We start from the raw sequence: 27841 nt of genomic DNA, 5'->3' as shown, positions 1-27841 counted from the left end.
GTAGGGGGCTCCTGGGTCTGGTGTCAGCTGTGGACATGTGGAGTAGACTCTGGAAGAGCACCAGTAGCCTAAGCCTTTGTGGTCAAGAGTAGAGGGTTTGGGAACCTGCTGTCACCTAGAGTGTCTGATCCTGGGGTTTTTTTTGTGATGCAAAAGTTCCCAAAAGCTCACAGGTGTCCTGTAGGACTGCTCTTGGAATTTAAGTCCTCGGAAGGTTGCCACTGTGTTTTGAGCAGAAAGTTTAAATTGCCAGTGGTATGGGGAACAGGCTGGTGCCGACGGGCCACAATGCCTGGACCAACTGGTTATCTCAAAAGTGTGCAGAGGGCTCTTATCTTCCTCTGTGTCCTCTCAGATGCACTTGTACTAATTTTGAATTTACTTTTTCCTTAATTCCAGCCTGTTTTTGAAAGATCCGTAGAACTCTTTTTCATTAGGTGCTCCCAGCTCCACAACAAAGCCTTCTTAAGACCCTCAACCAGGGGTGGCTGCAATCTTTCTGTTTTAGGTGAACTGTGCAGTTGTGTTCCTAACTGCAAAATTCGGCTTGGGATTGTTTTCCTTTTTCTTATGTCTGGAGTGTTTCAGAACAATCAAAGCCGATTAAAGCTCACTTTGAAAATCAGAGAGAAATTCAGCTTAGAACTAGAATTAAGTACTGTCGTTATCTATAAAATCGTGTTTTTCCTTGAAATCAGCCTGAGCTTGGACATTTTGAGAAATGTTCAATTCAGACTCATGGGGAACTTCAGTGAATTGCTTTGGCAGTTTTTAGGAAATAGGTTATGTTTTGGGTGTTCTTCCCCTCCATTTCAGATATTGTTCATAAACCTGGATAGTAGTTGAGTCCTGGGGGGGAATGGTTGAGATGAGGGGGCTATTTTATGTTTTAGAGTTGGAGTGTGTGTGTGTGGGTCTGGGGGTGTGTGTGTGTGTGAGTATGTGGGTGTGGGTGTGGGTGTGGGTATGTGTGACCTCTAAGATGCCCTGGCCCTGGTACAGTCCAGTCCCAGGCAAGTCCCGTTTAAGAGGAGATTCCCCCTCCTGGTCTCTGAGCTGCCAGCAGCCTTGGTAAATGCTTGGACTTGGCTTTGGCTTTTGGCAATGCTCAGCAATGCCAGTTAGGGGCTGATTAACAACTGCAAGGTCAACAATGTTGCTACACTGGATCACTCCGTGTTTACTGGTTTGGCTCTTCATTACTTGGATCCCTATTTCTCTCCAGATGGACCTTGATGTTGGAGAAGTGAGCCTATTGAGTGGAGGAGATTCTTTCCTGGACTCCTTTTACTTAAAATCCATCCCAGAGCCTTTGTAAAATCTGGGACTCAGAAGCTTTCTCTGGCTTCTTTATTTCCCCTGGACTAACATAAAGCTGCTTGTCAATTGCAAAACACTCCAAATTCCAGGGAAACTCCCTTGTAACAGATGCTGAGGCAGTAGAGTGCAATGTGATCCTCTGACCCATTTCTTTTGTGTGCTCCGAGACGGTACAGTGGTCAAGGCTGCACGTCAGCCTCTCCTTTTTGTTTATTTTTTTCCCGAGTTTTATTGAGGTATGAGCCTCACCTTTTTCAAAAAAGTGTTTTTTATCAAGGCAGTGGTTGGGTTTTGTCTCAGTACTCTGCAGATACTATGTAAAAAATTTTTAGGTCTTTAGCCCTTGAATCAGATTGCTGATTTAAAAAACATTTTTTTTTCTGAGATCTAGGTTTATTGAAATAGTCCTTTTCACTTTTAAAGATATTTGTTAAAAGGAAAAGAGTTTTATTTTTAAAAATCTCTTTAAATTTGATATATTTTAAAATGTATTTTCTCGCCAGGATCTTCCTTAGACCTCAGCATCATGTGTGTAATAAGTTGTGTCCTAGTATAGATTGAAGTGTTCGCATGTTAAAAAAAAATTACAAGGAAAATGCTGGTAACTAAAGGAAACATAGTATGGGGATGTTGCTGTCAATAGCCCAACTGACTCGCTGAAGATGGACAAAGGCTAAGATTAATTTTAAAAAGCAGTCTGACGTGCTCATGTAGCCTGCACGATCAGACTCCAGGCTCAATCCATCCAGCCTGCAGCCATTTCTCGTCAGAGAGGCTCGGGTGCTCTCAGTGGCCTTCCACTACGTGACTGGTTCTAACCACGCTTTCCCTTGCCTTTTGTTTCTGATCTGTTTCAGGACATGGAGGAGTGAATCAGCTTGGGGGGGTTTTTGTGAACGGACGGCCACTCCCGGATGTAGTCCGCCAAAGGATAGTGGAACTTGCTCATCAAGGTGTCAGGCCCTGCGACATCTCCAGGCAGCTTCGGGTCAGCCATGGTTGTGTCAGCAAAATTCTTGGCAGGTAAAGGCAGGAGCTCCATGCTCCCCTTGGCTTTTCAGATAATGACCTAAAACATGACCCAGCAGCTGTCCAATGTGGCAGTGTCATAGTGAGAATCATAGTGACACCGTACGCGCACAGCACTTTAGAGTTTGCAAAGCCCTTCCAAGGCCATTCAGTTCAAAGTCGCCCTGGGAAACCCCTGTTCAAGTGACGTGTGGAACGAGATGACTTAGTCAGGAGGGATGACATGTTTTCTGAAAGCCTGGTGAATTATTCCAAAGAACCCAAGAGTAAGAGGTTCTTGGGAATTTCTGCCACACGTCTTAGGTAAGCCCAGGGCCAGAGCAGGGCTGGGAGGAGACTCTACAAGTTCTAAGATCACATAACCAGAGTTTGATGTTTCATTTTAATGTTTTCAAAAAGCATATTCCATTTTTAAAAGTCAGCTGTCATTTTCAGTTTTGGGTTATCATCAACCTTATTATGTTGGGCTGCCGTATTTTCCTTCGGTATGTTTTGTTTCTTTTGTAGTGACAGGCATCCTAAGTATATATTAAATTAGGGAAGGAAAAAACCAACCAAACAAACATTAACCCAAATCTGACATTTGAAAGTTGCCACTTGACCTGGCGATTTGCTGCAAGCAAAATACTAACACTGCCCACTCTCCCAGAGGGCTGGGCCGCCTCCTGGCGCTCCTGGGTGAGCCTCAGCACGATCCAGGGAAGTGTGTTTTGAGATGAGGAAACAAGCATAGAAAGGCGAACTGACTGACCTAGGTCCATGCAGCCAGTCAGTGCTCTGCTGGGAAGAGACCTAAAGGCCTCCTAGACCGTCTGCGTCTCACCTCACCCCAAACCAAAGCACAGGTCTGTTTCCAGGCGTGTGTGTTGTTATGGGTCTGCCCCGGCAGCCAGGACGCTCTCGGGGTTAGCTGTTTGATGCTCTCTCAGGATCCCTCTCCCTGGGTCGGAATGCAACCTTTGTCCTGTAGCTCGCCTTATGGTTTGAGAACAGATGCCAGCATCGAAAATAGGTGTTCTGAAGTATGTCAGTGACAGCATGACTTTGTGGTGCTCTTTCCCTTCCCTGCTGGAATTTAAGAAATTCTCTCAGATGGAGGGAGCAATAGCTTCTAACCTTGGGGAGGCTTGCTGGAGGCCCAGGGAAGAAGTTTCAGGGCCAGGGTCTGGCAGCCCCTTTAGGGACCTTGCTCCTTGTGTCTACTCTTCATCCCCTGCCCATCGCGGGTCACCTCCTCCGTGGAGGCCGTGAGCTCCACTCACGTTAGCACTCAGCAGCCAGAGTTCAGGGAGAAGGCAGGCCATCAGTGTGGTGCTCTTGTCAGATGGGGGTTTAGGTGGGAGGATGGGAGAGAGAGTAGAAGAAGAAACATAGAAGAGAGGCAGATAGAGAAAAGAGAAAGGGAAAAAAGAAAACAAAGAGAATGATACAAAAGGGAGACACAGAAAGCGAAGTGAAGACAAGCTAGCAGAGAGAGGAGAAATGTTTTAGACTGTCTCAGTCTCGGACTTGTAGAGCCGAATGGATCTTAGATGTGTTCTTGGGAGCCTCCTCATTGTACCGAGGGAGAGAGAAAAAGAAGGCCCTTCCTTCGTTTTTGCTGAGACATCTTTGCTGAGCCAACATTTTGCTTGCTATTTGAAATCTTCTCAGGGCGCGATGCTGAGCCCTCCTCAGAGGGGACATCCAGATGCCGGTCCTCATGTTCTGGCGCCCCGGAGCCCTCCAAATCTCCCCTGGAGATGAAAGGGGACAGGGACCCTCCCAGGCCCGCGGCAGCCTCCCGTGGCAGAAATAGATTTGTCACTAGGTAGAGTGGCACTCGGAAGTTATGCGCCGCTCTGGTGCCTGGCCGTTTAAGTTGTCAACAATAAATTGGAATTTCATAGCTCATTATTTTCATAAGTAAGAACCACAGTGGACAAAATGTCACTCTAATTAGAACTGCTTTTTAAGAAACAAGTTCAGCCCTAAAACAGTATGACTGGGAATTTCTGAACTGGGGCTGTTCCATCCACTTATTTTTTTTTTCGGTCACCGTAGAGTTTGATGGGTGCGCACAGGGTGACAAATTGTAGAGAGCATGTGCAGTGTGGTGGCCGTGGTTTCCAGAGGCTGCATGGCAAGGCAGGCAGAGTCCCTGGGGCAGGCAGGGACCCCTGTCATCTCGGGCAGGTGGCAGTCTGCCGGGCAGGTGGCAGTCTGCCAGCCAGGTGGGCATTCAGTCCACAGAGCCTGAGGCTCCAGAGGGGCTCGAGAGGCACAGCCCGGTGGCATGTGAGCCCCATTTAAATCCACCTGGAAAGACTGGCTGTTGTATTCTTTCACTGGAGCCTGGCTAGGCGGTTCAGGCCATTTGGGATTGGGTGGCATGTTACACAGTAATAAACACTCAGAGGATTTTAATCCGCAGCACGTGCTCTTTATATTTTGCAAAGGTTTTTCTTAACCATTCTGCATTTCGGTCTTTACAGCAGCCCTGCAGGCAGGCAGGGCAAACATCCTCCCCTTATTATACAGATGGGGTAACTGAAGCCCAGAGAGGCCAAACGAGTTGGCCAAGGTCACACAGCGAGTTAGTGTCAGAGTCACTGACTAGCGCCTGTACCTCTTGACTCTCAAACTGATGCTCTGTGCACTGAACTACACTGTGTGTTGGTGGCTGCCGTTGGTCTGTTGTGGGTAAGCCAAAGGGCTGCACAGCTGTTTTGCTGAGATGACAGGGCGGTTGCTTAGTCTGAATCCTCACTTGACAGTTGCTAGTTGGGGGTTCTGGGACTGTCAGGGTTGCTTTCTAGGTGCCTGGCCCATGTGTCAGTCAAAAGGAAGACAGAGACCTCTTGTGTCAAGACCATAGCCTCCTACGGCTGGCACTGCTCAGGTGGGATGGCTGGAGAGAGTCCTGGGCGCTGCCACCCTCAACTGTGTAGCAGGGCAAGGGGAGGGCAGGGGCTTCATCCTGCTGCCCTCTCAGAGTTGCTGCGTGAATATTGCAGTTTCATTCAACTGACACATTTTGAGTCCCCAGCACAGGGTTGTCTGTGTGCTGTGACCCATGCCCCAAGACAGTGCCTGTCCTAACAGGCTCCCGGTGACGACTGAGTGAGAGAATTAAAAGATGCACGTGAAAATGCCTGGTAAACAGTAAAGCTCTCTACAATTGCAAGGGATTATTGTTACTGTTCTTATTTTAATTTTTACAACCAAAGCAGCATTTGCTCTAGTGGGAAGAGCACTGGATTCGGAGTCCAGTTTGAAAGCTGGGGCTGCCTTTAACTTCCAGAAGGGAGTTGGGCAAGTCGCTTAGTCTTCTGATCATTGGTTTGCTTTTCTGTAAAACTCTGCTGGCCTCTCAGGATTGGCATGAGGATCAAGACAATTCAAGGAAGAGCTCTGTAAACTATTAGCGCCTAAATAATGAGTTGTGTTGATAATAACAAATGACTTTCTATTGTGAAATTGAAAGGATCATTGGAGGCTGCAGGGATTGCTGTGTGCCTGGATTTAGGTACTTTTCTAGACTTCTGGCAAAAAAGTATTTTTTTGGATATTTCTAAAAACGTGTTTATGACTAATACCAATTTTTCAGCAATTACAGAACGAGGGTGGACAGGTTGAGGGTTGCCTTATGGTCCAAATTTGTACATGACTCACTCTTCTCAATGAAAAGTAGAATTTCCACTTCCACATCACTGCTCCTAAATTATTTCATCTTTTTCTAGAATTTTCAGTAACTTGGCCCTAACCAGACTCACCCAGGCTGAGATTTCAGCATCTCTTTAAATGTAACCAGTCATTGTTCTGGGGTAACATTTCTCCCCGGTCCCATGGGAGAATCACCTCTTTCCCTTACCTATTATAAACTCTTGTTAGGTTTAAAAATTACCAGTCATTTCTAAAATGTCTTTTTGGTTAAAAAAAATTTCTGCTGCAAGATACTCTCCTTTGCAAGGGGAAGTCAAGAATGCCTCTGTAAATGTTGAGAGAGACATCAACGAAGGCTCAGATTCAGAGAAGGAATGAAGTCATTTTTCCCCCTGAAATGATCTTTCATGGCACTCTTCTCCCCCGTCTCGGTTTTACTGTAAAACCCTGACATCCTATTTGCGTTAACGAGGGAGAGCTGATAGCATGGAAATGTCCTTAGAAGCAGCGATTTACCTCAGGGAGAGCCCTGGAAGAGCTGCCGTGACTTGTGGTTGGTTTTTTTGACGGCTTGGGTTTTGACTTGTAACACTTATTTCCAGTTAATTCTGGAGTCCAACACTCCTTTTAATTTCATGCCGGGGTTATTATCTTTCTTTTATGGAAAAATAAGTTGCATTTTAGGGGACAGTTTCACAGAATGCAGATGAATCTGCTAGGGGATGGGAGAATGGGCAAGTTAAAGGGACAAGCCAACTTTCTGGGGGAAACGTTAGCCCAGGAGGCTGGGCCGCAGGAGTGCTGGAGTGGCCACTTGGTCTTGTGTGACCCTGGGCAAACTGTCTAGCCTCTGTGGATCTGTTTTATACCTATAGATGGGGACCTATTCATTTATTCATTCACTCATTCAGTCATTCAAAACATTTATGTACTTTACAACTGTTGTGGGGATCCAATGGGAAAAATGAGTTGAAAGTTTTCTGTAAACTGTAAAATGGTAGATCCATGTGACAGAATTAATTAATTAATGCATAGCATCCTGACCAGCACTGACCAATAGGAATAGAATGTGAGTCATATATAACATTTAAAATTTTCTAATAGCACATTAAGAAAAGAAAAAATAAACAGGTACAATTAATTTTAATTGTATATTTTATTTAACCAAATATAGTAAAAATATTATAATTTCAACATATAACCAATATAAAAATTATTAATGAGATATTTTGTGTTCTCTTTTGTATTGATTTTTTAAAAATCTGGTGTGTATGTTACATGTACAGAACTTCTGAATTCAAACGAGCCACGTTTCAAATGTTAGCCTCATGTGGCTGGTGGCTACTGTACTGGACAGTGCAGACTTGGATGGAGAGCCTGTTATTTTGTTGCCAACATCCATTTTGCTGGTTCCTCACAGCTAAGCTCTTTTCTCCTTGGGTCCTAGGTATTATGAGACGGGGAGCATCAAGCCTGGGGTAATTGGAGGATCCAAACCAAAGGTCGCCACACCCAAAGTGGTGGAAAAAATTGCTGAGTATAAACGCCAAAATCCCACCATGTTTGCCTGGGAGATCAGGGACCGGCTGCTAGCGGAACGCGTGTGTGACAATGACACGGTGCCCAGTGTCAGTTCCATCAACAGGTGAGGGGCTGATGCCTGGGGGGCTAGGGGTCTGGGTGGAGTTGGGGATCCTAGGGGCTCTGCGTGTGCCTTCCCTACAGATCTGATCTCTCCTTTCACCAAGGCCCTGTAGAGGTCATCGGGTGGGAGGGATGCTAATGGGCCGGCTGAATCTCTCTTTTGCCCTTCTCTTCTTCTCTCCAAGGTGGGAGGAGTCCTGGGTCAGGGAGAGGAGGCCAGGCCAACACCCTGGGTGCCTGAGATTCTTCTGAGCCCCGAGTGATTACCATCACTCCCTTCACCACCTGCCTGTGTGTGGAGTACTTAGCAGTGAATTGTCCTGATTAGGCCTTCACAGATGTCACTTCCTTGCAAGCTGAGGTTCGAGCTCTTAGCACTGGCCCATCTCAGAGCTTCCTGGGAAGAACATTCTTGCCTCCAGTTTGGGCACAGGTTGGACCATTCAGTGTGGGGAGCTGACCCTGACTTGGTGTTGGGAGACCTTGGACCTTGTCCCAGCTCTGACACAAACTCAAAGCATGACCTTGACAGAGCTCTTCCTCTCTCTGAGCCCGGGGCCCTGGTGCTTCTCACGTGGGGCTGTGATCTCCGGGAGTAACGTCCGGAACGCTGAGATGCTGTGCAGTTAGGGAGTTGCCCTCGCCGCAGTGGCCCCAGATCTCACCCATGGATAGAAAGAACCAGAGAAATACTGTGAGTGCCAGCCTTGGCTTCTTCCTGGGAGGCACAACGGCCCCTTCTCCTCTTCAGTCTGATCCAGGATATGTCTAACAGAGCTCTCAGAGCTTTAAAAATAAACTCCTGAAAGGAAATTTTCCGCTGTAGATGGTGCAGTCTTGACTCCATTGAAACCCACAGAGTCAGGGGTGAAGCTATGAGGTGATCAGAAATGATTGCTCTCTAAACTCCATAAAGAAAGGAGAAGCCAGCAGACTGAAAACTTGAGCAGTTCCCATTTCTTCAAGGTCATGCCTTACCCTTGTCAGTGCAGAACCTGCTGGGCACAGGGGACCCCTCACCCCCAGCAGAACGAGGCAGTCAGACTAGAAAGTCCCTGAGCTCCCCTCTGGGCCCCACAGTCATTCCTGCTGTGGTGACTCAGATGCACAGAATTGCTGTGTGAGTATGTGTGTTGACCTGAGTCCTGCTGTTTCTCTTTTCTCAGCAAACCTTTACTGTCACCCTGACATCATGCAAGGTGCCGAGAAGAGAGAAGGGACCAGGCACACGGTCTCTTAGTCTCTGTTCTGGAAACCTCTTTGTCCAGGGTGGCATCGCAGTGTGCACTTAGAGGTCTGGACTGCCTGAATTAGGCAGAAAATTGTTGAGAAGGTAGCAACAGTTGTGGTGGGTTTGAGGGGAGTAACTCTTGTTCTTTTTCTGGACTATGAGGGGCTCCAATGTGCTTTGTGAGTTCCCTGCTTCGGGCTGATTGCAGGATTTCCCCGACACAAAGCAACATGACTTTTTTCCCGGGTCTCCAAAAGCCCTAATATGGAGTGAGGTGCATGCTGCCTAGAGCAATGAAGAAGCAGAGGAACCTCTGCCAAACCTGTGATCAGGCTTTGGGGGCCCACAGATTTCCCACTGTAGGGTACATATGTAATTGGTGGTTCAAAAGATAACTTTGGGTTGCCTGTGGGGGTCCCAAACCCCAATGCCTATGTAGGACTAGGCAGATAAGGCAACAAGTGAGGCAGGCCAGGCATAATGCAGTAGGGGAAGGTGGGGTCTGTGGCAAGACAGTGCAAGCCCTATTGAAGGGGCAGCTGCTTCTCAGCTCCAGCTGAAGGCTGCCAGGAACGTAGCCCAGTGTTTGCTAGATTTTTTTCTATTCTTGAAGAGAAGCCAGAAACTAGGACTTGTGTGTCCATATATTTATGTGTGTTTGTATATGATATCTCCATATTTTTAAATGGTGGCAATTCATTTCAATGAAAAAAATGCCTTAGGGGACAAGCAGAACTCATTTGCAGGGCTCCAGCTTATATCCTCTGTAATACAAGGATGAAAATTGTTTTGTGATGAATTTATCTGAATGTATTTTAGAAATATATAACTAGCACACAAAATCAGTGAGTGTGAACCTTGTGAACTGTCCCATTTATAGTAAAGAACTAATATTGCCTTATAAAATAAGTCTATTTAAGTCAAAAAGTAAGTTATTTGAAAGAAACACGAAGTAAGGAGAGGGCAGTGGTTACAAATGTGGGGAAGGCTATGAGGGGAGTTTGAATGAGTGTCCGGGGTGTCACAGGTCAGCTATGCTCCTGATGGGCCTGGAGCTGTGCTGCGCCCTGCTGGGGCCGTGGGTAGCCTCGGGGGCTCCTGGTGTCCTAGTCCAGAACAGTGGCCCAGCTGGCTGTGCTCTAAGGTGCTCTTACTCTGTGGTCTCCTGCAGCCCTCAAGGCTTAACTCTATCCTGTGACGCGAGTAGAAACTGCAGCCCAGATGGGGAGTGCAGAGGAACGACATTTCCGAGGTAGAGAAGGAGTTGAGCCAGGTCTCCCGATGGTGAGAGGAGGGCTGGTCCCCTTCCACCACCGCCCTGTAGGACTCTGCCAGTGACAGAATGAGGATCCGTGAGAAGAGAGGCAAGGGGAGTCAGGCGGGCACTCCTACCCCATTTCCAGGACAATCTCATGTTGCTGCATCTCCTCCCCTGCAAGACAGCCTGAGCCACCCCAGCATACAGTTTTATCTTCCATATGAAGGTAAAGCTCCCACTGCATTCAAACAGATGAATGCAGCTTCTAAATAACTGTCTTGCACTTGTCGTTCTATAAGAGGGTCCATAGTTCCCTCTCCCAGCACCTGCCTCCCTTGGAGGCAACTTCTCACTCTTCCCCTCCTTCAACCAGCTAGGGATGGAGTGGTGGCTGGATTTGTAGCTGTTCTGCTGGCCACAAGGTTATCCCCACTGTCTACCCCTAGAAGTGTGTGCCTTCCTGCTGTCTTCTGGGGGACCAGCCTGTGAAGCCATGACTGACGTGGGGTTCACCAGTTCTGCTAGGCTCGTGGGCGATTTCCGGGGACACAAGCCATCACATTTATGTGGTTTCTTAAGGACAAATATTTGCTGGGACGCTGCACAACTTGCACGAGGGGTTCCTGGAATCCAGCCTGAGTGTAGCTGGGGGTGGCTGTCCTAGAGCTGACTCAAACGGGGAGTGGAATGGAGTCTTCCTTCTTCTGTCTAGTCCTGTGGCTCTAAATCAGAGGCTGAGTGTTGGGGACCGTGAGTGGCATTCCCAGTTTAGAGGGACAGCTCTATTTAGTACCAACTAGTTGTTGTCATATGAGAATGTGGGGCCAGTATTGCTCGGTGTTCCGGTTTTTCAAGAGCAATTAGAAATCCATGTATTTATGTAAAAGCTCCTAGCTTACAAATATTGGCAACTAATTCAAATAAAAATAAATATACTGTGCAGTCCAAACAAAACTCATCTGGGATGACAGTTTGTAAACTCTGCTCTTAGTCCTAGCTCGGGCAGCAAGGCTTCCAAGGCTGTTTACCTGTTCCCTCTTTCTTCTCCACCCCAGTCGCAGGCCAGGTGGCACCCGTGGGCCTTCGCCCAGCGCGGCCCAGCTGGACCCTTGGCTTGGGATTCTTAGCACAGCTGATGGCCCAAGATTCTTACTGCACGATGGCAGTGTGGTCAGTGTGGTAGGCGTGGGGATCTCTCCAGCTGTCTTCCCATTTCCTTTTTTAAGGCACCATTACTTTCTCTCTCAATGTAAGTGTGTGTGTGGGGTGGTAGCCGGTGAGAAGACCTAGCCTTTCCAAAGAGTGGGGGTGATATTAAAATGGGATCCTTACAAATGTCTGTAGTACCTAAAGTCCCTTGGAGTTTTATTCCTTAGATTCTTAATGGATTGTGAATCCAAATAGGCTTTATGCCTCATATAGGAAGTATTAGCCGGGGGGCCACTTCCTTTGAATGTGGCTCAAAGAAAAGTGCTCAGGCACGGGAGCTGGGAGTCTGGGCTGACTTGCTGTGTGACCCTGGGCAAGTCACCTGAGCACTGTGGGCTTCAGTTTCCTCATTTGTAGGAATTGGTTGCTTGCTGAGCTCCCGTCTCTGTTGGACCATCTAGAATGTTCGTAGGGCACCCAAGGTCATGCTCAGGTTCAGCAAAGGCTGTACCTGTTAGTGTTAACTGCCAATTGGCCCTGGCCATCTCTGGTTTAGAAAAGTCCTGAGTGTGGCTCTTATTGTGATGAGTCTTGACAATTGCTTGTTATTTTTTAAATTTTTTTAGAATTGCTATGTTTCAATTAGTCTTGTTCATCCCGCTACCATTTCCCCTCAGTGGAAGTTGACACTCTTCCTTCTTTCCTTGGCAGCTGCTGCAAGCAGACGGGTAACATCTCCATCCCCAGGGACAGCTCTGGAGGGCTCCCTACGATTCTGGTCCCACCCACAGAGGATAGCCCCACTGCAGCCTTAAAATAGGGTGTGGAATGGCTACCTTCCCCTCTCCACCTCCCAAGGGAATCCCATGTCTTTTTAAGGCATTTGTGGAAAATATGAACTTCTTAAGGTTGGAGCTGGTTGTTAATCTTTGTGAAGATACCACTGAAAATAACATCAGCTAACATTTACAGAGCACTTACTATGCAGCAGCCACTGTTCTAAGTACTTAAGTAATTTAATCCTCATAATAACCCCATGAGGTAGGAATGATTCTTAGTCTCATTTTGCAGACAAAGAAACTGAGGCACAGAGAGGTTAAGTAATTTACTCAAGGTCACGCAGCTGGCAATTTATAAAATTGAGATTCAAACTCCAGTAGTCTGGTTCCAGAGACTGTATCCTTAATCTGTGCTGCAGCTGCCTCCCAGTGATTTATAACAATGGATAATGTTTTACCAATGACTTATAAAGATTTTAAAAGAAAAACAAGGAAAACATGATTTTCTTTGCTTTTCTGATGTACAGATTTAATGGCCAGTCAGTGCGTTGAAAAGTTAGGACTTTATGCTGGACTTTGATGGGAAATAGTTACAATATATTTTACCATATATTTGTATATACACAAACCATAATATAGATAAACTATAGTCATATCTGGCATATCACATATCCACTTATCTAGCTATACCTCTGTAGACACACACATATGTGGAGAAGGTGACATACACAAAAATACAAAAATTAGATCAGCTGCTAGCTTAATTCCAGGTGGTCAAAAAGACCACCTCACTCCCCGTATTTGTCAATACGCTCCAGGTTTGCTTAGTTAAAATAAGTGGATTGAATACTGGAGAAAACAAACACTCTGAATGCATCTGAGGTGACACTTGCGCTCACTCGTCCGGAAAGGGCAAAAGGTCCTGGAGGCTCCAGCAGCCTGGGCTCTAAAGGGCCTGTGGTTGGCTGTGGTGTGAACAGGAATGTCCATCCTAGGCTACCAGCCAAGGCTGCTGAGTGCCTGGGGCCCGGACCGTGAGATCACAGAGGGCAGAGGTCACAGCCCCATGAGGTTAAGGGGAGGCATTGCCACGTCTGTCCTTCCCTCCATTTGCACGAGCTGGAGATCGTGCAGTGTAGCCTGGAAACGAACTTCCAGAAATAATGGTCTGGAATGGGAAAAAGCTTTTCTTATAATGTTGAGTGCAAAGAGCAGGATACAAAACTTGTAGACATGGTTTAATCCTGATTTTGTTAAGAAAAAACGGATCATTCCAAATATGCACGAGAATGCTAGCATAAAAGGACTACACGGGGAGCTGGCTCAGTGGCGTAGTGGTTAAGTTCGCATGCTCCACTTTGGCGGCCCGGGGTTCGAGGGTTTGGATCCCAGACCTATGGCGCAGACCTATGCACTGCTCATCGAGCCATGCTGAGGTGGCATCCCACATACAGAATAGAGAAAGACTGGTACAGATGTTAGCTCAGGGACAGTCTTCCTCGCCAAAAAAATAAATGAATAAATAATTAAAAAAATAAAGAAATACACGGAAATGTGGTTTTAGATGTCTTCTTATACTTTTCGTCCAAAGAGTCTACAATGAGCAGAAAGTACTTTTATAATTAGGAAAAACTCTAGTAAATGTTCTTTTAAAAGGTAGTAGTTGGAGGCTGGAGTAGAACTTTTCCAAAGAAGCTGAACGTTTCGTTACCGGCCATCCTTCTCCCAAGTGCCGGGGGAGGAGCTTTCTTGCACACCCCAAAGGGACTTTTGGCCCGGCCCTGGTCGCCGCACTGGGCCTGGGGAAAATGTACAGGCTCAGCCTCCCAGAGCCCGAGGTTCTCCAGAAGCACATCAGAGCTGCTGGATGGCAGAGGGAAAGCAGGGCCACTGTTGTCCCTTTTATACAACCGGACTTTCCGTAAGATTTTTTTTGTTTGTTTGTGAAAAGCATTTGATTACTTAAAGCGAACAGAGTGTCTGTTCCAGCTCTTTCATTGTATTGAGGCCCACAGTGGAATGGACTTGCCCAGCGTCACAATCAAGTTCATATTAGAGTTGAAGCAAGGTCTCTGGAAAGACAGGCCAGGACACCCCTGGCTTCCAGCCCTGTGCAGCCTTTCCGTGGGGTTTTGTTTGAAGTTTTGTGTGAGGCGGGCTTCGTCCTAGCAAAGCCATGCCAGGCCTCTCCTGGCAGCGCTAAAGCGCCCTCTGTAGTTTCAGAGCAACTCATACCTTCCCTCCCTTGGTAATTTCCGACAGGTGGGATGTTACTCCTGCTGGGTCTCCAAGGCAGAGAATCCAGAGCGTGAGAGCTGTCAGGGGACAGAGAGGTCCAGGGAAGGGAAGGAACCACCTAATGTCATCAGTGAGTTCCTTATGGAGCTGGAGCTGTTCCCAAGAAAGGGCCGGCTATTCATAACATCAGCACATCATCCTCTTTCTGCTGAAGAGGCACTTGAAGCCCAGAGAGGGGTGCGCATTACCCAAAGACACCCAGGGAGGTCGGGGCTGAGTTGGGACTAGCCCATAACTCTTCCAACCCCTCACTCCCAACCTGGGTTCATAATCTCCCCTCACTTCTGCCCCAGGTTGACCCGTGACTCAGCGGGACGTGGGTTTTCTGGTTGTCCGTGCATAGCTGGTTGAGATCTCTTCTCCTCCATGATGGTAAATAGCCACTTATTTTTTCCCAACTGCCCACAGGATCATTCGGACAAAAGTACAGCAGCCACCCAACCAGCCGGTCCCAGCTTCCAGCCACAGCATAGGTAAGAAGAACTTTTAAAAAAAATTAAAAAATCTAATGGGCTCCAAATATTCTAAAGAACTTTTAATCATTCTTATGGACAGATAATTCTGTATAAAACACTTTGGCACACGTACTAATGCGCCTTCTTTGTCATTCTCCAAGGGCTGAACCTGGTAAATGAATTTTATAAATACTGCTAAAAGGTTTTGAATTTTACTGATTATTATGATAAATAGCTTGCACCATGAGACAGAAAATTGAAATCTAAGCCAAAAAAAAAAAAAAATCCACTAATGGGGGTCTATAGAATGTCAGATAATTAAAGTAATAAATCAAGAAAGGGATACTTATTCATAACATTTTCTGCATCATTAGTCAGTAAGTAGTTTTGAATGTGTTTTTTTCTTCTATCAACCAGCCCTTCTACAAGTCTTTGTGCACTTGCAGTCTTGAGTGAAGATGTGGCAAAACTTCCCAAACTTTCTCTCTCTCGCTTCAATCTCACGTCCTCTGTGAACTGTCGAGGGCTGCGCTGGGGTTTCTCACCCTCCTGGGTGAAGCCTGAGAGTAATAGTGACGTGTAAGGATGGGAATCCTATTTCTTACTACTCAAGAGTTCAGAAGTTTCTCTTGCATGATCGTGAGATGAAAAAGACATGTGTCTATTTAAAGCATGTTACCTTTCCACTTGGGATAAAGGAAACACGTCTGGTTAGCTGGGGGAAGGTTATTCTGCTATAAGAGGGCAGGCGACCACTCAGCCTCTGAGCTGTGGTAGCTACGGTCCCTGTCAATTCTGCGTAATCACACCTCAGATTGTGTAACATCTCCATGCCTTTGTTGCTCCTTCTTTAACTGAAAACTTGAACTCCTCATGGTGACGGGGGACAGGCAGAGGCCTGACTTATAGTTCCAGCTCTGCCATTAACACACCCAGTGAACTCTGTAAGTCCTTTCACCTCTCTGAGCCTCAGTTTCCCCATTTGTGGACAGACGGGCACAAACCAGGTGCTCTCTGAGGTCTCTGATTTTCCATGGTTTCCTCTTTGGATAAAGGTAAGACAGAATTCCTCCCTGCCAGAAAATAGTTCTTCATTTAGTAATCCATTCAAAAAGTGTTTGCTCAGCCCCTGCTATGCAGACCAGGGCCTTGGAGACTAATGTTATAAGAGAGGCAGGACAGAGTCCCCATTCTCAAGGGCTTTTCAGCCTACGGGGGATTGTAATAAAGAGAAGTTTTCAAAACACGGAGAGAAGCCTCGGAAGAAAGTACAGGTGCCGTGGGGGCAGAAGGGAGGGAACCCTGGGTCTGTTGAGCTGGGTGAAGGGGCTGCGGAAGGCTCTCTGGGGACGTGTTTGTGGCTGAGATTTCACTTGTGGCTTTAACTATTTCAGGTCACGTGGTATGAATATCAAACTGAGAGTAACTGATAATATTCTTTCAGTTGGGTTGGAGGAATAATTCTACTCGTCAGGCAGTAGAATGCATTATTTTGTCTCAGAAGTTTTTATAAAAACCGAATCTTATGTGTGTGCAGCCCCTTATAGATTACAAGTGTATTGAGGAATGAGGAACGGGAGCTTCGAAAGATTACATCACTAGCCAAGGTCACATCGCCAGTAGGTAGTGGAGTCAGAATTGCAGCCTGGGTCTTGAGAGCCGAGTGCAGTCACAAAGCGTTGGAGCAAATACCACTTGCTCTGTGAGCACCATGGAGAGCCTCGTTCATACGTAGTTGGTGTTGTTTAAAGCACCAAGTGACTTGTGATCTGCTTTCTTCCTCTGTTCTTTGCGCCTTAATACAGAAAAGCTTGAGAGATTTGCATAAATCTATTTTGAGGAGCTGCTTCTGGTGAAGGAAAAGAGAAGTTAACGATTTCTACTTTTGTGTCTCCTAAGGAAGATCTAAAATCAAACTCAAACATGAGAAGAAAGGCACTATTCCCTCTAGGTCTGTAGGAGCAGGGGCTGGAGAGGCTCCAAGAAAAGCAGCAAACAACTTCTCCCGAGATCACCACCGTTTCTAGTCATTTCCTGCGCTTAGAGTCAAAGGCTGCTCCACCTGCCTCCAGCTAGTTAGAGCCCAAGGAAATGGGTCTGAGATTGGTTTGTAGGCTTTAATGAACCGAGAGAGAATTCCCACAGCCCAGAAGTGGAAATTCAGCTGCACGGCTGGAGAGGACCCTGGCGACTGACCGGTCTCTCCCTCGAACTCTGGGACCTGGGGTTCCTGTGAAACTGGCCTCCCCTCCCCCATTGCCTGTCCTTAGGAACCGAGAGCCCTGGCCTCAGTGCAGTAAGTCACCGCCTCTGCCCACACTTCCAGGCAGCAGAAATCTAGGCTTTCTGTCAGTAGACCTCAGGCCAGTCATGGTGTCGCTGCTTCTTAGCGAGATGACTTGGGCCAAATCACTCCGCCCTGTGGAGCCTGTGTCCTCACGTGAGAAATGAGGTTGAGTCATAGCACTCTAGGTTCTTGCAAGCAGCAAATGAAAAGCACTGCATTAGTGTGAACCCTGTGATTGTTTTTCATTATTAATTAGTGAGGAGCAGATTACTATAGGGGTTAAGACTGTAGTTTCTGGGTTCCAGTTACTACTCTGCCTCTTATTAGCTGTGTGGCCTTGGGCAAGTCACTTACCTTCTCTGAGCCTTGGTTCCCTTATTTTTCCAATGGGATAATAACATGATCTAGCTTACAAGGTTGTTCCCAGAATTAAATGAGATAATGGCTCAGGAATGCCTGGCACAGAGTAAGTTTTCAGAAAATGTTGTTATTATATATATTATATTTATATATATTATATACAGTACTATATCAATATTATGTAATTAATATTAAAATCCAGGTAAACTGGAAGGAGAAAAGACAGTGAGGAACTGTAAAAAGAAGGCGCAGTTGGCCATTGGCGTTTTGTCGGCTCCGTGTGTGGGTGTGTGTATTTAGGTCTGCATGGATGGGTGGGTGTGTCAGCAGCCGTGAACCTGCCTAATGAGTAAGTCTAGGTCTTTTTTTAGCACTGGCTGGTGGTGGCCCAGCTCCCTCTCTTCTCCATCCCCCCACTTCCTGCATCCTTGGACAGGCTGGGATTTGAGCTAGTGCCTTTCCTACACTGGCCCGTGTGTGCTCCTTTCTGTACCGTCAGTCCTTCTCGCTGCCCATCCTCCCCCTCATCCCCCAGCAGCAGAGACCCTGGGAATACTGCCTGAGGGCCTGCTCTCATGGCCCAGGTGTGGCTGCTGCCATAGGGTGGGTGTCCTCAGCACACACACGCCATGCTCACTTGCAGTCGCACCCAGCGGGGTGTAGGGTGACTGTCTTTGTTTTGGCCAGTGGAAGCGCCCACCCCAGAGACCTCCTGCTGGGCCCTGACCGCCCCTCTCCCTCTGCGCAGTGTCCACGGGCTCGGTGACGCAGGTGTCGTCGGTGAGCACGGACTCAGCCGGCTCCTCGTACTCCATCAGCGGCATCCTGGGCATCACGTCCCCCAGCGCCGACACCAACAAGCGCAAGAGAGATGAAGGTAAGAGATGCCTGCGCAACCGTGTCCGGAATGGACCGATGGGGTCGGGGGCTCAGTCAGGGGTGGAAACGAAGATGCCTACTGGGCACCCCCTTACCTGCAGAGCACAGGAGTCCCCAGGCCCAGTCCCTTCTGTGGACACGGGGAAGGGCTGAGCCATCTGCGAGGGGCAGACAGGGAGCTGGCTGGGGCTATGGATTTCTCGCCGGCCTCTCCCCATCCTCACCTCTTGGGTGGAGCAAGGCAGGTCTGGGAGAGCCCTGGTGGCCTGAGTACTGTGGCCTTTGAGAAGACCTCACGTGTGCAGATAGGATGCCTGAGGTCAGGGTGTGGAGGGTATGAGCACCACACTGTGTCCCCTTTGTGGGCAGGCCCTGGGGGAGAGAGAGGGGCTGGGTGTCCTGAAATGAGAGGGTGCACAGGGTGTGGAGGGGTCGGGGCGAGTTCTCTGAGGGGCTCTGCACACCTCTTGGGCAGTTGTGATGGTGGGAGGCTGAAGAAGTTAATACATGATCGTCTCATCTCTGCCCTTGGGCCTGGAAGGAAGGCTGGCAGGGCCTCCCTAGGATTACAAAGATGACAATCTTCCCGGTTGGTTTTTCTCAACTTGGGCTGCCTGGGCCTCCAGAGCTGGCCGCCTCTGTCCTGGACATGGCCCACCTTAACCCTGGATCTTCTTTCCCTGGACGGGCTGCCAGCGCTGGCTGACATTAATGGGTTTGAGAGAAGAAACGACCCCCTGGGAGTCTGTAAAACCTTAGTCAGGAAAGGAAAAAACAGCTGTGATCTAGGGCCTGAGAGCCGCGTGACAGAAATCTTGATTCAATTATTCCTTCCTCGACACACTTCGCTTTCTCGGCTCCTCGTCAGGGATGTGTGTTCTTGTGAGCACATGCCTAAGTACTTTAGATCTGTGACTAGGAGATTGAGTCAGCCCGGCGGTGGGTTGGCCCGTGGTCTGCGTGTTCCAAGCACTGCAGGGCCTGTGGCCTCGTGTGGAGCTGGGGGCGTGGGAATGATCCATGGCTCCTGGAACCTGCCTCATCTCTCTCCCCTGCTCCTGCCGCTCAGAGCAGATGTCAGAATTCTGGAACTCCGCGGGTTGCTGTGCTGTGTTACTGCAGGAGGCAGTGGGCCTACACCTCTGTTGGTTTATGGAGTGATGGTGTCATTTTTTCTCCCACTGTCACCTGGACTCGAAGCAGATGTGCCCCAGCTGGGGACTGGCCGTGTCTGATCATGGTGGAGGGCGTGTTGTGTGAGGTTCCCTTGGAGACCGAGGGATCCAGGCAGAGAGTTTTGGAGAAAGAAAAAAGCTGGTTTGATGTTTACCACCAAACAGGCAGGTCCTGATTTGGGGGATTGTCGTCCTGTTGGGGGAGGCTGTGCTGGCTTTCAGTCTCTGATCAGCGGTCACTGGTTAGCTTCTCAGGCTGCTTTACAAGGTGTAGAGTGGTCAGAATGTGGGTGTCGTCCATCTAGACTGCGCTGTGCTGGTCAGCTCATTCCTGAGGACTGTGGCCCGTTTCGGGTATTGACCTTTAAGAGGGACGGCGACAAACTGGGAGTGTCCAGATGGGTGTAACCTGGACACAGAAGGATCTGGAGAATATCTCAAGGCTCTAGGGATGTTTTGGCACAAAGAAGAGAAGAATGAGGAGTGGATTTCTGCCTTCAAATATTTAGAGGGCTGACAGGGAAGGCAAGAGGAATGAGAGTTTGCTGTGTGGCCTTCAAGGCCAGAGTGTGGCAGATGCAGAGGAGATTTCAGCTGAGTGTAAAAAAGAACTTTGTAAATATGAGAGTGGTCTAGGGCAAAAAGGAGCTGCCTTGGGAGGTAGTGAGTGACCCGTCACTAGAGGTATATAAGTAGAGCTGAGGTGGCTACTTGCTGGGCTGCTGTATAAGAGTGTCAAGAATCAGATGCAGGATTGGATGATCTTTGAGATCCTTCTAGTTTTGAAATTTATGATTGAGCCCTGATCCCCAAAAAGACTTGGGAGGTGCTCCAGTCTGTGGTCTGGGGGCTAAGGGCGAATGCTTTGACGGGCCTGGAAGCTTACAGGATTGGGAAGAGTGGGATACCCAAGCAGCAACTAGAGGCCCCCCTCCTCCCTGCCCCACATCACGGAGAGTGTACACGGTTGAGCAGAGAGGTGGGCACAAGGGCCCTTGCTCACGTCAGCAAACTGTCGGGAGGAGTACTGCGTGCTGCCCCGCTGCCCTTTCTCATCCTCCCTCTGTGTCTCCCCGGATCCTTGCATTAGCTTCAGGGGAAGTCGAGGAGGCAGAGATTGCCACCTCCATTTTTTTTTTTTTTTTGTGAGGAAGATCAGCCCTGAGCTAACATCCATGCCAATCTTCTTCTTTTTGCTGAGGAAGACTGGCCCTGAGCTAACATCCTTGCCCATCTTCCTCCACTTTATATGGGACGCCGCCACAGCATGGCCTGACAAGCAGTGCGTGGGTGCGCGCCTGGGATCTGAACCCGGGCCATCAGCAGCGGAGCGCGCGCACTTAACAGCTACGCCACGGGGCCGGCCCCGACACCTCCATTTTATAGGGGAGGAAACCGAGGTCCCAGGGGTTTCCTCCTGGGTGTGGTGTGGCCTGGGGGGTCGGGAGGGCCTGAGATCCCCTGAGGCCTCAGTTCCCTGGCATTGTCCTGACACTGGCTGCCCCTCAGCCCCTCCAGAGAGACACTTTGCAGGTGGAGCGGTCTGGGGCTGGGCAGGGCCCAGGGACAGTGTGAGGAGGAGTTTCCAGCAGAAGGGCATGTTTGGCTGGTCGCGTGCTGCTGGGATGTGGTGGGAAAGTGAGAGCCAGCCACTGGGGAGACAGGGAATTGCCGGGCACGCTGGAAGGCCAGCCCACTGAGGCCTCAGACCATGGCCCTGTTTTCCTCAGGAGCCCTCGGCAGCCTGAGGGAAGGGCCATGGGGCAAGAGAGGCATAGAGAGCTGAGAGGAGGAGAGCTCATGAGGGGACTGTGCTCTGCACAGTGGAGTCGCTTGCTCAGCTCTGGTTCATGGTCGTCTCCAACTTGGACTTGGGTTTCGCCCTGTGGGCATTTCCCAGTGCCACTCCTGGTCAGGCCTCAGGGCGGGGGTGGGTGGTCACAGGGTCCAGTCACAGGGGCCCTGCCCTCCAGAGCTTGCAGGCTGGTCCGCAAGACTGGCAAGCCCGAGGTCCCTCCGATGGGCAGTGTGTGAGGTGATGCTGTGACGGGGGATGACACCAGACAGGGGCAGCAGGGCGGGGAGGGGCCGATTTTGATCAAAAGGATCTGGAAAGTCTCCTCATAGGAAGTGGCACTTTATTAAGGGAAAAATATTTTACACTGCTTCTGTTTTTAAATTTAAATTAATTAAAATCAAATAAAATAAAAAAATTGAGTTCTTCAGTTGCACTGGCCGTGTCTCAAGTGCTCTGTAGCCACGTGTGGCCGGTGGCTGCTGTGTTGGGTCACAGGCTTGAAAAGGGCTTGGCTCATAGCAGGTGCTCAGTAGATGCTCCTGGGGCACGGGACCAGCACGTGCCTGCAGAGGGGTCACGATTAGTGAGGAGGGTGAGTGGGGCTCTCAACCAGGAGCGCTTCTGTTGGGTATTTTGGGGCTTCCACAGAAAGCTCTATTTGAGTAAGAAATTCTGTGGCAAAAACAAATGGGTTAGAACACTGTTAGACCAGTGGACTGCCAAGGGCCTTTCAGTCTAGAAATTCTAAGTCTCCCCAGGATGTTTGCCTCCACGACCAGCCTTGGGGGATGTGGCTGCTGCATCCAAATCTCAGCTGAACTGTTCTGCGGCTGAGGCAGCAGGTCAGGTCCCTGGAGCCTCTGAGGGCAGAGGTTGGGCTGGTTCAGGGAAGCTACAGGGAGGCACATATGGCTCAGTGCAGGGAACAGCTTTCAGACAACACCCAGGCTGGGCCGGGGAGGGAAGCATTATCGTGGAAAGGTAGTGAGCTCCCTGTCCTTGGAGGTATGAGCAGGGGTTGGACAAAGGAGGGGCAGAAGAGCCAAGGAAGGCATTGTGGTTTGGACTCTGTGACTTTTGAGGCCTGTTACAGTCTGGATGGCAAGTGTTTCTGCGACTGCCCTGGGTCTGAAAGTGGGTCCACCTACTTGTCTTCCCCTCCTGCTGCCTGACTCTGAGCCTGACAGCCAGGTGGCCTTGACTGGGCAGGGGCCCATCACGTAGGGGCGTGTCTGTCCCCAGTCAGGCCCGGCACAGGGCTGGGGCACAAGGATGCTCAGGGGGCTCGTGGATGCTGCTGCGAGTCGGGCCGGGCTGCTGCCCAGGCCTGAGATGCAGCTTTGTCTGCTGGATGGGCCGACCTCAGAGCTTTCATGGAGAAGCCTGTGGGGTTGGCCTCAGGAATCCCGCTGGGCTGGGGGGACAGAGCCTGAGGCGGTGCCTCCCTCCCCGGAAGGCCTGAAGGCTGGACTTGGCAGAGCCGGCAGAGCTGTGAATAGCGGCCATGAGTGAAAGGGCAGCCCCAGACCCTCTGTTCCTTCCTAGGCCTTTGATCTTTGGTGGGGCCTCCTTCTGCCTGTCTCCAGGGCCCCCATTCAGGTCCCCTCGACCTCCCCCTCCCCTGATTCCCCCAGAGTCTGAAAGGCCCTGAACACACTGAGGTCAGCCGAGTGCGAATCCCTTTCACCAGCCCAGAGAGCCGCCCAATCCAGTACCAGTGTGGACTGTGGGGGCCAGAGCTCCTTTTTAGGCAATGGAGGCTACGTGGCAGGTGGAATGTCCGGCCTTCTGGGCCCTGGACTGCCCTCTGCCTGAAGTGGGCATAGGAAAGGCAGCCAAGACCCGGAGGTGGCCTGTCCTTTTCAGGAGATGCCAGGTCCAGCAAGACCCCCATGGGGAGGTTTGGGGGCATTTAGCAGGGGCTCCTGTCGTGACTATGTCCACCCCTCTTCTGGGGGTGTCTGTCTCCTCTCTGTCTTTGTGTTTCTCCCCATGTCTTTTGTTTGGGGGTACATCTCATCCAGTGTTATCTGCCTCTGTTTGTGTCCTGTTTATTGAGACTTCCTCTGCGGCGGCTTCTGTCTCCTGGTCGAGCTCTCACTCTCTTTCTTTTTCTCACACACACACTCTCACACACACACACACACTCACTCTCTCTCACACACACGTACACAATTTTCTCTCCTCTCTCACACACACACACTCACTCTCTCTCACACACACACTCTCACACACACACATACACACTCTCTCACACACACACTCTCTCTCTCTCACACACGTACACAATTTTCTCTCCTCTCTCTCTCTCTCACACACACACACTCACTCTCTCTTTCTTCTTGTGTTTGCTCTTGCTCCCTCTTACCAACTTCCCTCTCCCCCCGTCTCCCAGGCTGGGAGCCCCAGCTCACCCCTGCTCTGCAGACCTCCACGGGAGCCATCTTGCGGAAGGAAGGGGTTTCGGAACTCACAGACCATGTAGACCCCAGGGCCCTCCTGACTGTGGGCAGGCCCTAGCCTTCCTTTCTCAGGCTTCTCTTCCTTTGCTGGACACTCAGACCCTGTCTGCTGCTCCTGGGCTCTGGACAGAAGGCAGAAGCCTGGAGAAGAAGGTGCAGAGACTGCTCTCAGATTTCCCAGAAGGGAATGAGATGTGTGGAACAGCCCAGGATTCCTGAGTCAGGAGTTGTAGGCAGCCCTTGTGGCACCAAGATTCCACAGACCTGTGATTCTGGAGAGCTCAGAATAAGGTGTGGAGGTATTGGAGGAAGGACACAGGCCCATAGGCTGGGGTTTGAGGACTTCCTGTGGTGAAATCTTTGGCAAAGTTACTTAATCTCTCTGAGCCCCCATTTTGTCATGGAAAACAGAGGTGGCACAGCCTTGTGGCTTGTGGTTATTGTGAGGGTAAAATGAACACCCACCAAGGGGGTTAGGCCCAGAGCCTGGTGGTAGTCAGTGCTTAAAAATGGCCACTGAGGGGGACTGGGGCTTGAGGGTGTGAGGCCAGTCACAGGCCGAGGGCAAGCAGGCTCTAGCCACAGTTCTGTTTGGCAGCTGAAACTAGCCGATCTGCCCACCACCGACTTCCTGTTTGTAACAGTCTGCTACTGTGGGCATCGGGACTGAACAACAGTGTCCCCAGGTGTCAGCTGCAAAGCGAAGGGCCACTTGCTTTCCTTTGCTGCCTTTTCTTTCAGGACCCTGGTCTCCCAGCTCTCTCGGTGGAAGAATAAAAGGGTCAAGCCTTGGTTTTCCATGAGAAGAGACCCTGGCTGCACAGGTGGTGGAGGCCTCCAGGAGGCAGGGCAGGGGGCAGGCAGCTTGGCCTGGGAGGGCTAGTGGGTGGGGTGACCAGTTTGGACCTCAAGACTCCCCCAGCAGAGCTGGAAGCTCCCCGAGGGCATCCAGGACATGTCACCCCAGTCAGTATTCAGATGGGAAAACAGGCTTAGAGAAGAGAAGGGGTCTGATAGGTCACATAGTGAAGACCCAACAAACCTAGAGAGAGAGCGTGGGCTCCTCCGAGTGTCCTGGGAATCCGCCTGCCATCTGATGGGACAAATCTCAGTTTCTTCTCCCTCCGCTTTTCCCCCATTCTCCTAGGTCCATCTGCGGCCCCCAATGTTGAAAGCCACCAGTACCCCAGCCCGACCTCGTCAGTCTCTCATCCTAGGGGGGCAGCTGACCCACTAATCCTCCAGGGCTAACCTAGCTCTTGACACAGAGCCCGGGCCTCCCGTTTCTCCTTGCCGTCCCTCTGTGCTCCCAGTCCCTGTGCATTCTCTGAGCTTTCCTCTCTCTCGGCCATTATCTATGCAGGGCCTTCGGCCTGGAAAGCATCCTTGAGGCTGGTCTGTTGGCCTGGCCTGGCTTCCAGAGCCAGGCCGCTCCCTGGGGGTATTTTCCATGTTGAGCCATCGGTCCTTCACAGCTGCCGGAGGCCCTCGGGCCCATCGGGGCCAGCATGGAGCTTTGGAGACCAGAGACGCTCCGCAGAGAGGGAAGGAAGTGACCACCACTTTGTCTTGGTCTCTCCTGGGGCTCTACAGGGCAGGCCCCACCTCGGTCCTCCGTGAGGTGTCCCCTGGATGTACCCTCAGGCTGGCCATGCAGGGGCCCTTCCTTGAGTTCTCTCTCTGTCTGGGCAGGGACCAGGAGGGCATCGCTTGGGACCCAGGTGGCAATTGCCAGCCTGGTAGTCGTGCCTTCATTGGCTTGTCCTGTATTAAAGTGATTTTGAGTTAGTTACCAACATTTAAAAATCAGGAGATTTCACATATGGCTGTCTGGCTTTTCTTGGTAAAGTTAAAATCTGATCTGGCCACAGCAGTTGGGCTTCTGGGCCTGCGGTCCTCAGACTGCTTCCTGCCTACTCACTCCGGCATTTGCGCTCTATTTTCCCAACCTGGGCACCTCTGGGCTTCTGGAGTCCTAGTATGGACTCTGAAGAACGAGTGTGGTTGAGTCCAGTCTGTGGCAGCCTGCGGGAGGCAGGGCCTGGAGGGGCGTGTGTGTGTGGGTGGTTAGGGAAGTGGGCAGTCAGGCTCTCAGGCCAGAGGTGGGTGGGGAAGGGAGGTGGTAGGGCAGGGCCAAGGAGCCACAGCCCTTGGCAGCCCAGAAGAGCAGTGAGCTTGAGGTCATTCAGGCCACACCCACCAGATAGGGCAGTCCAGGCACAGAGGGCACAGGCTTTGCCCAGGGCCTGCAGGGGACATTAGTGGCAGAGATGGTGAGGACCGGGGTTTCCATCTCCCAGCCTGGCCTGCCACTCTCCCCTGTCCTTCCAGCCTTGTGGTCCCTGACCCCTCAGCTGGGCCCCAGGCAGACAATCACCAGAGGCTTCCTTGGTAAAGCAGGGTACCTGAGGCCAGGTGGTCAATCCCAGGGGCTCTTGGACCTTTCCCTGGTGCCTCGGGCCTGTCCCCAGGGCGGGGGGTCAAGTTTCGGTTCCTCCCGCCCCTGGGGCTCGAGTTTCACTTTGATTCACTGCGTGAGAGCCAGCGTGAGACCCAACGCCACTGAACGCCCCTCCACCCCACCCCCGCCTCTGTGCGCACCTGCTTTGCCCAGGCCCCTCCCCCCCAGCTCCTTTTCCCATGGGGCTGCGCGCTGCTGTCTCGAGCCCTGGGGACGGAAACGGCAGGGGGCGCAGTGTGAGGATCTCAGTTCAGGGAGCTGGTTCTGGGGTCAGCCAGAACAAGAGTTGTGGGGTCAGCTGAGGGACAGCAGAGGGGGATGGAGTGCCACCCTCGGTGGGCAGGCCCCCAGCCCTGGAACTCAAGGTGGAATGGACTGGCTCTCTTCCCCACCCCGACGCCCTGCTGCCCTGTGGGTGGAGAATCCCACATCCTTTCTCTCTGGCTTTGGAATACGGTTTAATCCTTGGCTGCAGAGTCTGTGGTTCACAGACTTCGCAGCCTCCAAACTGCTAGAGGCTTATGGGGCTGGGGAGGGAGCCCGGAGAGGGGGAACCCCGGGGCTCTTGGTGCCAGTCCTGACTGCAGACTTGCTGGTGACCTCGGGGAAATCCCTTCTCTCTGGGCCTCAGTTTCCTCATCTATATTATGGGATCAAGGGATTCCTAAGGTTCTTTCTGACACCAAGATTCTGAGCTTCTCCTGGTCCCATCTCAAGTCTTCTTGGCATTATTTTAAGCCAGTGGTTCTCAAACTTTTGGTCTTGGGACCCCTTTAAACTCTTAAAAATTATGAGGTACCCTAAGGAGCTTTTTAGTTTATGTGGGTTAATTAACATGGATACAATTTAAAATATTTAATTTATTAAAAATAACAGTAATAAATAACATAAATAATATTTTTGAAATATTGAGTGGCATTGCTTTATGATTTTGCAAATCTCTTTAGTGTCTGGCTTAATAGAAGACAGCTGGATTCTCATATCAGGTTCTGTATCCAATCTGCTGTGATTTCACACATCCTGGAGCCTCTGGAACACTCTACTGTACACTTGTGACAGAGTGAGAGTGAGGGGGGCCAACGGCATCTTGCTATTATTATGAAAATAGTTCTGACCTCACAGACCCCCAGAAAGGGTCTTAGAGGCCCCCCCAGGGGTCCCTGGACTAGACTTTGAGACCTCTCTGCTTCAGGCTGCTGCCAACTCTGAGCTTGTTTATTACTCATACGGATAGGGAGAGCAGTTAGGTTGTTTTAGTTAAAAGAAAGGTGCTATCAGTTTCTCCTGTTCCTAGCTCCTGAAGGCATGGGAGCAACGGCAGGTCTCTGAGCTCGGGAGGGAGTGACAAGACACGCTGGGCTTTGGAAATCCTCCTCTAGCAGACTGGGGTATGCAGTGCTTCTTGCTCCTGTTCCAAGCTTGAGCTCCCAGAGAAAGGCACAGCCATTGAGGCTCCTTTCATTTCCAGCAGAGTGTCTGTAGAGTCTGAGGTCTCATCCCCCTCTGGCAGGCTTCCTTCGGGGCCAATAGCAGCGACTTAGTGCTCCCTAAGAGCCTGGGGAGTGGGCATTTGGGGACCCAACCACATCTCCCCATCCTAGCTCAGCTCTG

At 50.2% G+C, this 27841-nt stretch overlaps 1 protein-coding gene across 1 annotated transcript in view; it reads left to right on the top strand.

The window, feature by feature from the left end:
• The window catches only part of PAX5 (paired box 5), a 192188-nt gene that overhangs the window by 11200 nt on the left and 153147 nt on the right, over positions 1 to 27841 (top strand). The window contains exons 2-5 of the mRNA XM_004423228.3: positions 2178 to 2343; positions 7442 to 7639; positions 14762 to 14826; positions 18204 to 18332. Of these exons, the coding sequence (XP_004423285.1) occupies positions 2178 to 2343; positions 7442 to 7639; positions 14762 to 14826; positions 18204 to 18332 (558 nt within the window). The remainder of the gene's footprint in view (positions 1 to 2177; positions 2344 to 7441; positions 7640 to 14761; positions 14827 to 18203; positions 18333 to 27841) is intronic.

This window comes from Ceratotherium simum, chromosome 29, assembly GCF_057802395.1.
Source record: "Ceratotherium simum simum isolate JZ-2026a chromosome 29, ASM5780239v1, whole genome shotgun sequence".
In the NCBI taxonomy this organism is placed as follows: domain Eukaryota; kingdom Metazoa; phylum Chordata; class Mammalia; order Perissodactyla; family Rhinocerotidae; genus Ceratotherium; species Ceratotherium simum.
Note: the sequence above shows the minus strand (reverse complement) of the source record. Positions and strands in the feature narration are given on the sequence as shown.